Below are 16,833 nucleotides of genomic sequence, written 5' to 3' on the forward strand. Positions count from 1 at the left end.
TTTCCAAACGTGGCGGGCATTTATCGCACACCTTGTATACGAAGTCTTTTTATGAATATAACTGAAGTGGTAAGTTCAGCAAGGTGCAAAAGGATTGATTCTGTTCAGTGTGTTCAGCTGATGCAATCAAACAATAAGATTCTATAAATTCTCATTGCATTGCCCCAAATTGTTAATGCAAAACAATGATTAAAAATGTAAGCATTATATTGCAGATTTAACCTCTTTCTGTAGTGTGTCCCACCCCATCCCCCCCCCCCCCCCAATATAATTTTAAAGTGTGTCTTAAGTTTAACAACCAAGTGACTGCACTTTAAATAACTTATGTGAGAAGAATTTATCTCAATAAAACTTTATTGTTTTCAAACTCATAATACACAGTTGCCCAAACAGTTGCTGATAAACACTTTTTAAATTAAAAACTTTAATATTGTACATTGTATTTGATCTTTCCAACTGATCACAAAAATGCTCTCCTGGAATTTGTAACATGTGTTTCAGACAAATCAGTTTAATACTGACTCTCATATATTGTCAACCGAAAAAATGAGAAATATTGTAGCTAAGGATAATGGTGTAAAAAGTAATGAAAAATCCTTAATCTTTTACATAACATTCTTATTCTCCTCATTTCACAAGTGCTATCAGCTACAAGTATTTCATAGTCATAGAACAGAAATCTAACACTTAGTACACACATATTTTTCCACTGCTAAATGAAATACAATGTGCAGAGATTGCATGAATAGACACTGATTTTCAGACGGTGCATTCTTTAAAAAACACGAATTAACAGTTAAAAACATTAATGAAATCCCTTTTTGCATAGCAAGAGAGGGTTCTTAACATCCAAAACTTTGATATTTGTGAGGACAAGTTGGTTATATGCCAAGCTTCATGGAAACTGACAAACAAACAAAGCAAAACCGAACTGTTGTACAACTGCTCAAGGCTATTCAAAGTTGATGGATAATTTTAAAAGGTAACAATTGTTTGTTTTAAGGCTAATGAATCAAATTTTTTTCTTTCTTTCACTAAATTTCATGGATTTTCACAGCAAATTACAAAAATTAGTGAGCTAAGAATGGATGGTACAATGAATCTGACTTTCTACTCCACATCAACACAGGTGGTTACTCCTCAAACTTACTAGCATCTGGCAGTCAACAGGAAACTCGGGGAGATGTGAATCTTGTGTTCTTTGAAACAACTGAATTGCAGCTAATTATTCTCAAGTTATAGTAATGTGATTATATATACATCAATTCAATTAATTCCCTTTAATTTTTACATGCAAACACTTTTAAACTTAAGAAGCCAAAACACGAAAGGACACCTTGGTGTTGGTAACACAGATGAGAAAATATGAAACTACCCACACTGATGCATGGCCATTCACACAAAAATTACAATTTTTTTATTTGAAAAAATTTAGGAACATAGCCTATTGAAAAGACGTATGGAAAGCCAAATAATTGCCGAAGTAGAGAGGGTAATGAATGTCCCATAATAACTGTGCGGAAGGTGGTTTTTTTTATGTTAATGCTTCAGTGTCACCTGTCTAATAATACTTTGGATCAGCACTGATCAGTCACAATAAAAAAATATTTACATAAAAATTTATAAAACAAATTAATTAATTACTACAAGAAAGAACCAGCAGGTCTGACAATGAAGCATTATTTTCTTTACTTTAACAAAATCAAAATTTTCTCATGGCCAGCAATGAGAAGAAACAGATTCAAGTATCATCCACTCTGCACCAATGAAGTGTTCTATGCCCCATATGCCTCACCAGTTACATACAATGATACTTTTCATTCCCTGTGTGTGTGTATGCCGTGTGAGCAAATCTTGTGGTACAGATTCCATTAACTCCTCCACAGATGCAAGTAATGGGCCAATTCTTAAGTTTCACATATTGCACCCATTAATTTTGATTAAAATAAAATGCTCATTTGTCTTCTGCTTTATGATACAAATACCTTTTAATATAAAAGGAGAACCAACTTATCAGTGGACGATTTACATTATATTTAGAGAACAAGTTGTGACAATAATGCAGTCTAAATCATTTATCTAACTAACTTAACTTAAATGAATTAAGGACACCATTTCATTATACCACTTATACACAGAATAATCTTCCAAAGTGAGCTTTCTCTCAACAGACGCACAAGAATTCTACCGTTCAAGTCCTATGGCTCCAGACATAAATACATCAATGCTAAAACTTAAGTAAAATCACTCCAGCTTCTTAATGAAGACACTGAATTCAAACATACACAGGCACTCCACTACAAATTCGAGGTCTTGAATGGGCACTGGTTAATAAAAAATGTCTGCACACTTGTCAGTGCAATTAAAAAATTGCCACCAAATTAAATTATACCACATTACGAAGTCTTCATATTACTTTTTATTTTATTATTAACATGAGAACTGTCAAAACCACCCTATAATGAAGAGGAAAGTTAGTCCTGCATCCTCCAGGTGGCATGCAGCTGTCATTATATGAGGAGGGAACAACCAGCACGCACACAGTGCGAGGTGATGCAATGCGATGTGATACAGCAGAAATGCACTGCACCAGTAGTTGTCATAAAAGGAGGTGTACAAGAGGTCTCGCATCTAGGCTACACAGCTGTGGGCCTGTTATCTGCGGTCCTTGTAGAGCAGGTAAACCTGCAAAGCATGTGGAAGATTCAGCTGTGCAATACGCTCCTCCAACTGGTGTTTTCCCACACGCTGCCTTATCACACGTCGACACAAATCCATCAGTGGCAATGGTTCAGCTGTAATTTAAATACAAATTATCAGAAATTAACAGCAATGCAACACTTTAAATATTTAAGAATGTAAGCAATTTTCACAGAATTGGTTTTACACTTTTGACATTTTTCATCTGTAAATAACATTTCGAAATGTGACATTATTTAATAAACACTGACAAATCTCTATCAATGACTACCAGTATTATGACAGAAATATCAGTTTCTAACTATTTTCGAAAAACGTTATTCGTGGAAATGTCAGCAAGTTTGTTACTAAATCCAAGATTTCAGAATCACACCTTCACCCTGTATTTAAATTACTGGCGCTCTTGACAATGCCTCTTTAATACGGTGAGTAAGTAAATATTTTGGTTTTTATTATGAAGGTTAAGTTTCATGGAATTACTCTCCTGTTTTGTTTAAACCTGAGAGTTTGGCAATTAGTTTCTTTTCTTTGATTACTTTTAATTACTGGTAACTATCCTGCACTGTATAACTCATATTCTAACTAGTAATGCAGTAGGTGACCATATTATTTGTTAAATCACATAAGATGTGAAGTGACTAGTAGTTAAATTACATATAGGCATTTTTGTAAACTGAAGTTCAAAGCATGTGATATGGCATTTAGAACTGCCTTTCCTCCTATAAATTCCTTATTCACTAATTTTCAAAATTTTTCTCATACCAGAAAACTTAATACACTTACGATCGAGGCCACCGATGTACTTCATGGTGATTTCACAGTGACCCCAAACAGCACTCACAATTGGATACAGTTTGCGGCCCCTCAGTCCCCTGAATGCCACACCCAAATACTGGCCGTCAACGACGAATGAGAGAGTGCCATCATCCATGTCCAACACCACTGCAACATAGAAGACTCAAGTCACATTCTCTCACATGTAAAAATCATAAAAAATATCCAACTAAAAATTACTTTTTACACATACGGTCATTCTTTCCTTCGTTTCTGAATAAGGTGAGGTACAACTTTACAACAAAATTTATAGAAATAGAACAAGGTAATTCCTGTGTTGATTGAAAACAACGTTTTGGAGCTTACTCTATCATTTTGTCATTTGCTACCCTGAACAACTGTCAAATATTGTTGCAAGCTGAAGTTAAACCCTCGCAACACTTATTTCTTGAATTTTAATGTGGACTCTACAGTTATCCTGGCACAATATGGCACAGTTCATTTTTATTGATTTCTGATTACTGAAGTGTGATCACTTTGTTCTTTTGCTAATGACATGTTTACATAACTTACTATAGTGGGAATTCTGAAATTTATGATGTCACCAAACGCACTACAAATATTTAGTTTAATAAAAAACTTTAATGTGCATGTTTAAAATTAAAATTGAGTACGAACCAAAATGTCTCTTAGGCCCATATGGATTTGTAACCCCCAAACAACTAGTCCTAAAAATTTTTGCTTGCAATTTTCCCAGTAGCTATGAAAATACTTTTGGAACTTGAATTGTAAAAGACGGGGTGCATACAGTAAATAATCAGGATGTGAATTATTTTTGGTTCAATTATGTATCGCATGTGCCCCACTTTGTTCACATCAAACTCTACAAGTATCTTCATAGCTACAATAAATTCAGAAGCACAAATGTTACGCCTATCTGTATGGGGGTTGGGAATTTGTATGGAACTAGGAGATTATGCCATGCATCTTAGTCCACTTTTGAAACATGTTATACTAAAAAGATTTTATTTAAATAATTGCGTTCTGCTTTTTAGACTCACAAGTCTAAAACTTTTCAATCAATTCAAAACATTCTGACGAGATTACCACAGAGCCATATAGTAAACTGCAAGGGTTATTTCAGTTTTTCTCCACCCAAGTCAACCAGTACATTGCTTCCTCCTATGATTACATTATGAAAATTACCAAACTGATCTCTCCCCACTTGGACATAGCAGCAATCGTTCTTACCACAACTAAGTACCCTCTTACACACACGCAAGTTAATATTGCACTGTCATCCAGTTCTCAGCCAAGTTTAAAGTTTCAAGTATCTAGCTCATTCTGAAGTTACTTCAGAATCAATTGCAATATTTGTACTGAACCGACAGACAAAAAAGTTTAGTGTAACTGCATTTTATTTAATGCCATACATCACTATTAATATTTGTACCAGCTAAAGATACTTATTATTGCTGATATATGTTTAGTAGTTTAGAAAAAAGGACCAGGAACTGTGCACCCCAGTTTTGTTCATACAGTGTGCATGAGCAATACTGACAAGGACAGAAGCGAGTCATCAGAGGATGAGCACCAGTCATGTGTTGCTTGAGAACTTAGATATGCTTTGACACACTGAGTTGCTGGTGTCACAGGTGGCTTGGTGTAAAAGAAGGACCACCGACAACATTAACAGGAACCCAAAACAAATGAACCACTTTCTGTTATTAAAGGTTGGAACTTTTATGTACGAGGTATGGGTCAATGTCCAATATAGCATTGAAAGTTTAGATTATTTCAAGCTGTGATTAGAGTATTTGCTGTCATGAGAGAGGAAAATGACAAACACAGAAGTGAAACTTGAAAAAAGTTCATTTCTTAGCTCAAAGTAGTTATCATGATCTTTTATTTCAGCACCAAAGTTCAGAACAAGATAAAGTTTGTACACTGCTGTGGGATAAGTAGCTGGACCACCAGAATAATCCATAAAGGTGAACACATATATTCCAAAATAATATAAAGGTGAGTGACAGATTCAACACAGCAAAATGTACCAAGCACTAGCAGCACCTGAAATCCAACGCATCTGTGTTTGTAATATTTTACAACCAATCAACCCCCTTTATTTTTTCATCATAAAAGTTACCCAATAACATGTTAAAATACTGTAACTGACAAAATAATTAATTTTCTTTCAAAATATAACTTGTGAAAATGGATGCAGTTTATTCCTTCCCAGACAATGACAGGGAATAATTAGTGATAAATACCAAACGAGAAGGTTAAGATAGGAATAGCTTTTATACCAATACTATTATTGTAATTACTTTGAGACAAATGGAGCTTCAGAGAGATGGAGACTCTTGACCTTTGTAAGACTGAATATACAGGGGAATGTAATAATGTGAGACTGTTGAAATACTTCAAAATGCCTAAAAACAAAAATGTGATTGTGTAATGCACAATAATGAATAATGACAAAACTTTTTTTTTAGACTACATATGGTTACCCCTCAAATGTACTGACAAATGTGAAAAGCAACTTTACTTCAAAATTCTCATGCTCAAAAATTAGGAGCTATCTAAAGAAAAGAAAATATATTTGGACGGTCTGAAAAAGTATTTTACATAGGCACTAAAAAGGGCAAAATATTAACAATAACAGTGGAAAAGCTATTGTTTGGGAAGATACATGCCCACAGTGGATGTGTTTCACAAAACCAAGAGAAAATGGACAGCATGTCACTATCGCACATAATGAAACCGAATGAGACTGCTGAAAATGTTTAGGTTACAGCTGATATGTACTACTTCACTAAGTGGGTAATGAAATTAGACATAAATGATCAACCAATAATATAAATAACATGAAAGAAAGAGAATACAATTTTTAAGGGGAGGGTGTGACAGCAACCAAATGGGCAGAGGTAACGAGGAAGAATCCTGACAGGAATGCAGCATGCACACCATAGGCTGAGAGTTCCATGCAAGTGAAGCAAGGAGGACTAAGGGAATGAACATCTTTCCCCAACTTCCACATTCATTGTTCAAGGGCATTGGTGTTTGAGGAAGGTTACTGATGTCATGAGTCATGAAGCAGACACTGGAACCTAGCACATTATGCTCAGCAGTGTGTTCAGTCACTGGGTGGTTCATTCTACGATTCGCCACAGTTCGGCAGCAGCCATTTAGTTTGTTGTGTGCAGCAATTCCAGCAGTGCTAATAAATGACATGTCACTGAAGATGTACTGCCCACTGGTGGCCAGACTATACAGGAGTCATTTTTTGGCATGGAAGTGATCCTGTCTATCAAAATGCAGGTACTGTTGATGAAGGGTGGGACTCATATGGCTAGAGGTGGGATGGAACTATCATAGGGCTGAAGGGGAATGTCTAGGAAGGTGGTTTGTCAGAATGAATAGGACCAGGTGAAGCTAATAGTACAGAAGATTGTGGAGGAATGAGGATTGGGTGTCTTGCCCCTGGATCCAGATCTTAACAATATCAATAATCAACCTTAGTCATACAAAGGGTTTGGTGTTGTGGATTCCTACAGAGGTTCTCTCTAAATGGTTCATAAAACAGTTAGCTTAGGAAGGTACCATGCAGGTGCCCATGGCCACACTGCACATTGTATACAGATCTTTCCCTTTTAGGATTAGTAGTACTGTGTGAGGATGTAGATAGATGTGTAAGGAATAAGTTTGGAGTCTTTAGGACAATTGGGGGAGGTAGTTTTCAATAGTAGCAAGTCAATGGGCTTGAGTAGTAGTTGGATACAGGAACTAACCAATGCTGGCACTGATTTCACATTCTCACACTGTGAACCTGCAGCATCTCCCTTCCAGTAGTAATCTACCCATCCCCAACCATTCCTCCCACCACCTGCCCCCTTTATCCCCCTGACTATTCCACCACATAAAACTCCAACACCACTGTCAAGTTGGAAAACTGCAGTTCTGACAGTGTGTATTTAGCCAGCACCATGTAGTCCCATTGGAGTGGCATGAATGTTTGTGAACTCTACATCGAAATAAGAGTCATCACAAAGCTAGCAATGTTCTCACTGTCTTGTTTATGCACCTGTCAAAGACTACAACTATTTGGTAAGTGCTTGCCTTTACTCCTAATTTTTTTTCTATTAGACCAAGACTTCCCATTACAAAAATTCCTTATTGATCATACATAGTGAACTGTAAATTATAGGTTTCAGAGCATAGAAGGTAGATAGGTTCATCTAGTAACTACACCTTGATTACATAATTCACTATGAAGGTGAGGAGGGAAACAACCACGCATTAAGGGACACAGTGGATTGGAAGTCAATGTTTACCATCAAAGTTTTAAAAAGAACTGAGGTAGTTTAAAAAGCTTTTGACAGTTTTATGACTGGCATATGTTTTAGGAATTTTTATAAGTCACATGAAGTATAGACATTATTTTGTGGGAATATGAAGTTCGTGTTTTACCGTACTTCTATTGCAAATTTAACATCAACATGACCCCAAATATTTGTTACGAAAAAGTTGCTGAAACAGAATCCCACACAGAGGCAAACTCATCAGCTTAATTCAATAGTAAGTAGAAGTTCTTTTTAAACTGAACTTTATTTACTATTCAATTACCCTGAAATGTGCATTTTCAATTGCATTTAAGAAAATTCACTAAATGACATCATCTAACTAAGTTTTAAATATTGAAGCCAGTTTACACCAATCTGGATGTAATGTACTGCAGACAAGTTAGTGCAAGTTACAAGTCATAAAATGTACAGTGTTTTATCTAAAATTTGTATCCAGGGGTTTGTTCAATGATTTTATTGTTTAGATGACCAATTTGACAGTGAATGAAGTGATTCTTATACATTGTGTCAAACTTTAACTATACTCAATGCGACAACATTATCAGGTTAAGAACAATGTTAACCACTGTGCACATGGTGTTTGTACATATTTGAATATTGGATCTGAAAGAGTGATTAAAATTCTTAAATTTGTGACTTAATTACTTGTTTGTCACAGGACAACTTCTGTGAATAAATATTCAAGTGTTAAGTTACTGCACTGTAACAATCACATTACACAATCAATTTATTAGTATGTTGCTATGCATTTATCTGTGCATAATTTAAGTACATGAGACTATTTGACTATAAAACGTACGTGATTGAACATCTGAGTGCAAGTTAGGTGTTTGAACTATAATCTTCTTGTACAATTCACCACAGACAACATCTACTTTCAATGCCCACTTTTTCAGCCAGATTCCACTGAGGGCATATTTGTAGAGGTATCGGGTCTGTTACAACTTACATTTTTAAACAGTGGTAGAATTATGCTTTTCCCCAATCATAAACTGCAAAATGAGAAGCCTTCCATTTTATAGTTTTTGCAACTTTTATGTATGGTTTAAGGTCTTATACAAACCAAATAGAATTGCTGCCCCAGCACTTCTCTCATTAAGCACAACCAGCTAACACAAAGCAAAATGGCAACAGTACTGGTCAGTACTACTGTAATGGTTGTTGGTATCACACAAGCATTTTTTACTTTATTGATACTGTAAAAGAAACACTTTCATGTGGGGTTTAACCTGTTAACCTGTCAATTAAAATATTGGCAATATTTCAATGTTACCTTGTTTTATCATTGTGATTTTCATCTGACTAAATATCAAGGATCATAAAGGACTTATCTGCATTAATACCAAGAACCCAACTTACCTAGGAATTTATCTGGAACGATGAATGTTTCATCAGGCTTTAGCAACGCTGGATATGTCACTCCAGCATTGTTCTTTGAGTCATGGTAAAGTTTATTGCGACCAAGGTCCCATCCCCATGACTGATCATTGCTACCAACCAGGCTCTAAAAATGAAAAGTTATTAGTACACACTTTCACTCCATTATGTTGTAGAAAATAATTTTTGAACTATCAGAAAATTAAAATTAATATGCAAAATTTGGACTACATAAACTTTATCTAGTTCACTTTTTATTTTCTCTATTCAAACATTCTTAGACAAAATAAACCTATGTTACGCAGCCTGCGAAGCTTCTGCGAACCAAGATATGCAGACAGAGGTGGTTGTAAACATTTATTTCTGGAGTTATGTTGTGGGTTTAAAATCGGGAATACTAATTTAAAGAAAATTACATCACAAATAATAACAACAGAGCCCACAAGAACCAAAAGCGGCATAGCTCAGATTAGAATTTGGATTCTGAGAAAGTACTGACCTCACTGTGTATCTAGGGTAGGGGAGAACAGACATAGGAAATTACGACCGAGCTGTTGTGAGCACGTGTGGTGCTCTATTATGAAGTCTTTGCTTTGAGTTCATATGAAGGTCTGTAATATTTAAATAAAGCAATGCTATGTGCTGCCTATAGCACAACTGATGGTTTATTTGATCAAATAAACACTGAGAATGAAGAGCTTTGACATTACAAGCTTCTCTGCTTACCTGACTACCTACTATCCCTCATTTCCTAGTTCAGCTGTGCTCCAACTTACTGTACACTACAAGGGTTGCAGGATGCGAAATCAACAAGTAATTAAGCTGAAGAACATTTGGCTTTATTGTTTTGCATTAACTCATTAAGTACCAATTATTTTTTCTTTGATCTACATTTATTTCTGTGTTGCCCGATTGACAGACGAAGAAAAGTAATATAGAACAAGAAATGCAATAACCTTGAAATAAATTATTTATTTTAATTGATCCCAAATGAGGATCATGGCACATGCAACTTTTTAAATTTTCTTTTATTTTGTATGCCAGACAAAAACAATATGGAGTCCCACATTGCACACAGAACACTGTTTCCTCACATATTTCTTGCAAATTGTACATTTTCTTTGTTTCCCCAAATGTTGTGCATTCAATCACGTCCATTTCCAGAAGTTCTCGATGCCATTGAGACACACAAAAGGGATGATTTTGGGTAAGATGGACATCTTATGCCCTTGCCACCATCCTACGGAATTTAAGAACTTTAATATTTTCAGTCGAGAGGCAGTAGATGACGTGTGTGCTCACCAACACTACATCTAATGCATTGGTGAACAATGGGAAGTACCGTTTCTTACTTCGAATTCTCACACGATATTTCTCCACATTTCAGTCCAGTTTGTCCACTCCTCCCATATGATTGTTATATTCTGAAATCGTTCTTGACTATGGAACTTACACTTCTTTGTTCTCAGCTTTCCTCCAGCTTTTTTCTTGTCTCACTGGTTACATCATCATGGTTTGACAATAGCTTTACACAACAATTATACTTACACATTACTGCCATTATCTCCATATTTTTGTCCAATCTATACTCATATGCCCCTCTTCGTTTCTTCTTCATGCTGTTCTCAGATTCTATTTAACAGTTATTTGGTTCATTCGGCAGTTCCAGTTGCCCTTACTCTCATTTCCAAGAGCTCTTCATCAAACAGAAGCTTGTGAAAAAGTTATCAAAACATATCTTTGAAGTTCAGGAGACTGCATAAAAGAAATCACATTCAACACAACTGATCCACTGTCCCAGAACTGAAACATCACTTGTAACCTTCGATTCTCCTTCACAGACTGCCGCATGGTAACAGAAACCGCTCTGAGAACAGCACATGGCCCACTATTTGAATCTAAATGTCACTGGTTTCCTGCAAACAAACCGTTTCAGGTAATGGTGTCCATAATATTGTACCATTTGGTCGTCAATGCTCAGGCTGTCAGGGAAAACTTGAAATTTTATTTAATTATTATTCAGTAAATCCATTAACAGACTAATTATAAATTCATCCCTTTCATCAGGTGGAATTCTGTTCAGAGGTGTGTTATCTGGAAATAAAGTGCCACCTCCATTACAATGTTATCTATTGCGACTCGTACACTGTCTTACACACCTTATATGTAAGTCCTCATCTTCATTGCAGTGTAGCTTTTCCTGTGGAAGAGCATGGTATCCAGAGAAGTGGAGTATACCTATGATTTTTTTTATGCACCCATTGGATAACTCACAGCTGTGATTATTTTTCTGTGTAGCAGATCTGACTTTCGCTGACAATCAAGTTCAATACCTATTCATCAAGAAATTCTTCGAAGCATTCAACAGCAGATATTCCTTTTAGTACTGCTAAATCCAAATTGGATTTTCGCTGTTCAATTTCTGCTTTACCAGGATAGGTTCTTGATAAATCGCATCTTCTGTTGTCCAATTAGAAGTGATAATAGCTTTCAGATTCTTCTTTCATTAGCCTACATGTTACTAATTTTCCTTTTCTCCCTTATCATGAATTTCCAAGGAACCTGGGATGCCAGATAGCGACGAAAACATAATTGAAAATACTGTTCGATCTTCATAAACAAACATCTCATCTGTACTATCTGAAGGGAGCCCGATAATGTCAATTGTCTCATTCACATCACCAACATCACCAAAAAAAGCCATGAAGTTTGGGTCATTTACAATTTCTTCAATTTCCCCTCATACAAAGTACTTCATAGTGGCTCATTGTGCCTGAGGAGCAAATAAAAGCAAAATAAGTTTTACATGGAAATTGCCATGAGGCCCAAATGGCGATCAAAGATCAGACATGTCATGCAGAAATGAAATAAGAGTTTTGAAATAAACGATCGTTCATCATCTCAAACCATTTCAAAACATGCCTGTACAGATATTTAAAGTTATTTACATAATAATGTAACTTACGCTGCTTTGAAAATGTGCAACTTCGTAATGCTGAAAAATTTAGCTTCCCCACAGAAATAAAAGTATACAATTCACTTATTTAACAACAACTGATTAAACTTCAGTGCAAGTGCCCAACAAATGTCTGGACAGTAGTGGGAAATGGTAGCATTCCCTGCCAGCATTATTAGAAATGCGAAACTTCCATTACAAAGACAAATCCCCAAATGGGGATCATGGCACCAAGTGTTTGAAATGATGTGACTACTGGCATGCCAGCATTTTCACCTCTCAGACCCAATGCAAGTTTTTGCATTCTGTTGTTTGTGTACTTGTCACCAAATCAACTTGGTGTCTGGCCATAAAATACAGAGGCTATGAAGTTTGAATGTGTGTGTTTCTTTTGTGTGTAAGTAAAGCAAATTATTTACCAGTTTTATTTTTGTATCATATTTTCTTCTCATAGTCTAAAGGTAAGTAAAGTGGCTGTTCTTTCCTGCCACAGAATGCCTAAAATATTTATTGTGATATAATATTGTGGTATTATTTCACGAAGATCTTTAGTGAAATTGTGTCACAAATTACTATTCTCCCCAATTCCATTCAGTACCTCTATTAGTTGTGTGTTCTACCTATCTAACCTCCAGCAGTCTACTATAGCACCCCATTTCGGAAGCTATTCTCTTCTTGTCTAAACTATTTATCATCCATGTTTCACTTTCATACATGGCTACACTCCATACAAATGCATTCAGAAATGACCTGACACTTAACTCTATACTGTAAGTTAACAAATTTCTCTTCAGAAACACTTTCCTTGCCATTGTCAGTCTAGATTCTATATCCTCTCTACTTCTATCATCAACAGTTTTCTTTTCTTCCCTATAGCAAAACTCATCCACTACTTTAAGTGTCTCACTTCCTAATGTAATTCCCGCAGCATGACCCGACTTAATTTGACTACATTCCATTATCCTCGTATTGCTTTTGATGATGTTTATCCTATATCCAACTTTCAAGACACTGTCCATTCCATTCAGCTGCTCTTTAAAATCCTTTGCGGTCTCTGTCTATTATTTCTATAATTGTTTCACAATTAAGTTGGAGAAGCCATAATAATCTTCAGTTTGAGTTACTGCTACTACATCAACTACATCCTGAGGTGGGGGAGATTTTCATTCAAATTTACCATTACTCTGGTGGTTAGTTTCAAGAGGTTTTTTTTATTTAACAAGTGCTTAGGACAGTAATTATTAAAGATGGCTACTATAGTATGTAAGAAATTTTCATATGCTTTACAAGGACAAACCATTGACACTGAAGCTCCAGCCAGTATCCCGCAGTTTATATCCGAGGTTTGTTGTGTGTATATCATGCGATAGTCGCTCACTACCCTGGATTCAGCCTCATGTTTCTGAATATTTTCAACTCCAGGCAGTTTTAGGAATAGGTCGTCATGGTCAAATAGCAATGGCTTATGATATTACAGTCTGATGTTTAGAAGTATTTATGACATTATCTAGGCGATCATATGTCTAGTAGATTTAGCACTGAGGCAGTAAAAGTTGTGCGACATTAAACAATCTAGAAAGAATCTAGTGTTAGAATTTTACACTAACACACATTAATATTACTAATTATTAGTATTGTGTGTCATTTAAGTTATGATAGATTTTTCCATGCACTCCAGGATCTCTGCAAAGTGATTGTAATGTCTATATACTGTCCAGTCAGGGAACTGGACAGCAGCAGCTTCCATGTTCCTTCTGCTGTTAAGTTTTTCATATCTATTACTTTGGCTTTTGGTGAGAATTGTTCTTTAACTAACACTGATATACCACCACGATCTATCTTCTGCGATCTATACTAACCAGCAAGGCTTGTATAGCAGGTTGGAATGTGTAAATTACATTCCTCTTCCTTAAGCCAGGGTTCATTCAGAGACAAAATTTCATAATGAGTTGTTCTAAGAATATCTCAAATTCCAGGACTGTTTCTTAATTACTGCATGTTTAGAAGGAGTAGGGTGGTATTTTCATGGATACTGTCAGTCTTAACACTTAGGATGGAAGAAGAAAAAAAAAGGTAGGTCTTTAGTATGGTTCTGGTCACGATCACTCGGAAGGGACCAAACTTCAGCTAGATCAGTAACTCCGTGTGTTTTATGGAATCTACCTCCTACTTATGTGAAAAACAAACACATTTGTATCTTTCTCACATATATTAAGATTGGCTTCATTTATGTTTTCTACTTGCGCACTGACCCTTTACCACATAGGTAGGTCATGCCGGTAACACACTGAGGAAACTATGACATCAGCATCTGTTACACAATACTGTGTTTCACCAAGAGAGCACTTAAGTTTTCTAGTCTCATTTCTAGCCACATCACTTGTGCTGGCCAAGAACACAGTAACAGAATGAGGACCCATAGTATCTGTATCAGAGTATCTCACCGCCACCTCCTGAAAACAAGCACTTTGTTTAACTGTACACATAACATCTTGCAGATGTTTGTCTCACATTACCTAAGCAATATTTCTTTCATGGCTATCTACATACACACGTATGAACTCTCTTTGGTAGTGCAGGGATAAAGTTTAGAACGGTTGCTAACCAATGGGCACACTGTCATTTTCTTGTGCTTTATATAGTTTGAAAAAGTTCAAAACAATTTTTATTTAAGAGTTTGCATTTTGTTGTTCAAAGAAATGGTTTATTACCACCTTTTAAAAGACTTCTATAGCCCAACTGATCTGGTCTACTTGCACCTGAAATAATAATAAGCCTAGAATTGTATGGGTTGGGCGAGTTCCTTCCCCATCACTGTTGTCAGGTTCACACGTAGCACTATCTGTCCATTATTTCCGTTTAATGCTTGCCAAGAATAGAATCTCTTTTCTTTTGTGCATTTCCCATCGTCTTTTAATGAGGGGTCAACCTAAACAGAAGACCATTCATCATCATTTTCTTACACTTTCTGTGGATATAGTAATAATTATGAATGATTGCTGTCTGTCCGATTAGATACACTGTAATTTTAAGATATTTATTGTAAAATAAAATGGCTTAAATTGCTGTACTTTCCTCTCAGTGATGTATCTTTTGATCAACAGTGTTTTTCCATAAAGCAACAAGATTGGCTGCTGTGTAGCACTCGGTAGTGTAATTTAAGGAACACACGAGGGGCAGCTGCATGTGAGCTCTGACTGAGGATCAAGCAGGGTGCAAAAGCTGTTTATGAATATCACAGCAGAAAATGTAAAAATGAAGCATTTGCTGGATCAGCACTACGTAATTAAATGTTGCTTTCACCTGGACCAAACCACTTACAAGACACTTGCCTTGGTTAAGGAGGCTTTCACAGAAGGGTCCACATTTTCTGATCATTCAGTGAATTCAAAATTAAAGAATATACGGGAGACCATTTAAGACGTGCAGCAACCTAGATGTCCTTCAGCAAATGGTTTGGATGAAAACGTGCTAAAAGTGGAAGCTATCTGGGACAAACAGTGGTTTTATAGTATCAGTTATCGAAGACCAACATGTGCAAAACAATGGATCGCAAAATTATTTTGAAGCATGGAGAAAGTTTGTGCAAAGTTAGTGCAAAAAGTGTTAAGTAATGATCAAAAAATTACTATGAATTTACGTTTACTGCTAGGTATCATAATTACAGGTGATAAATAATGTTCTAGTATGACCCCAAAACTGAAGCTCCAAAGCTCTGTGTCACACCTCAACTTCCCAATCCCCAAGAAAGCCGGAACATCAAAGCCCAAGGAAAGACAATGTTCATCCTCTGACAACGGTGAAGTGGCCCACAAAGAATTTTTACCTGTGCGATGAACCATTAACACCATTTTCTAATAAGAAGTTTTCTATGTATTCATTCAAACGAAAATGACCGGGAATTTTCGATCACTAAAAGGTCTACCAAAACAATGCTCCAGCCCACACTACCTTTGCTGTGACTGCTTACCAGGCCCGGACAGAATTCACAACTTAAGTCCCAACCACTGCAAAGCTCCAATATGAGTTTACCAGACTTCCTGCTCCCATAGCTCTAGAGTAACCTGGAAGTTCACCATTTCAACTATTACCCCACCATCCAACAGGCTGTTGCCAAGCGCTCTAAGAGGTTACAGCAGCTGACTTCCAGATAGCCTCTGCAGTGAGAGAATCACACTGGCAGTGTTGTATTAATGCCCAAGGAGATAGTTTGAATAATTTTAACAACGGGATCAAATTATTTTTACCAGGCTCAGTCTTTTTACTTTACAGACAAACCCTGCATATAGATTGAATGTACTATAAATAGTGGCCGATTTAGTTTTCTTAGCAAGTGACCACTGAATGCATGATAATGTGTGGAACCACCAGGTCACACAAACCATTGGTTACTTGTTACAACAGTGGTAGGGCAAGGAGTGGGGCGAGGTGGGGAAGGAGAGGGGTGGGGGTGGAGGTAGGTAGACTTGGCGGCATCAGTAACTCATTTCACCACCACCTGACATTTCATAGTGCCTGCTACTTCAGCCACCATATCACTCTCTCACCTTAGGGAATGCACATGTATACTCTCATTCTACAATCGCATTTTCACGTCAATGCCCACTTCTGTAACATAGCACACTTTATTATAAAGTGTGGCATTTCAACGAGGATTTGCTT

At 36.4% G+C, this 16,833-nt stretch overlaps 1 protein-coding gene across 2 annotated transcripts in view; it reads right to left on the minus strand.

Annotated features, from left to right (window-relative positions):
* Window positions 1–336: 336 nt before the first annotated feature.
* Window positions 337–16,833, minus strand: part of LOC126331935 (protein gustavus) — a 317,640-nt gene continuing 301,143 nt past the window's right edge. For both annotated transcript variants that reach the window (XM_049996535.1, XM_049996534.1), the window contains 3 exons: window positions 9,198–9,342; window positions 3,484–3,642; window positions 337–2,795 (listed from right to left, as the gene is read on the minus strand). In XM_049996535.1, the coding sequence (XP_049852492.1) occupies window positions 2,656–2,795; window positions 3,484–3,642; window positions 9,198–9,342 (444 nt within the window). In that variant the 3' untranslated portion in view covers window positions 337–2,655. The remainder of the gene's footprint in view (window positions 2,796–3,483; window positions 3,643–9,197; window positions 9,343–16,833) is intronic.

Source organism: Schistocerca gregaria, chromosome 2, assembly GCF_023897955.1.
Source record: "Schistocerca gregaria isolate iqSchGreg1 chromosome 2, iqSchGreg1.2, whole genome shotgun sequence".
NCBI lineage: Eukaryota > Metazoa > Arthropoda > Insecta > Orthoptera > Acrididae > Schistocerca > Schistocerca gregaria.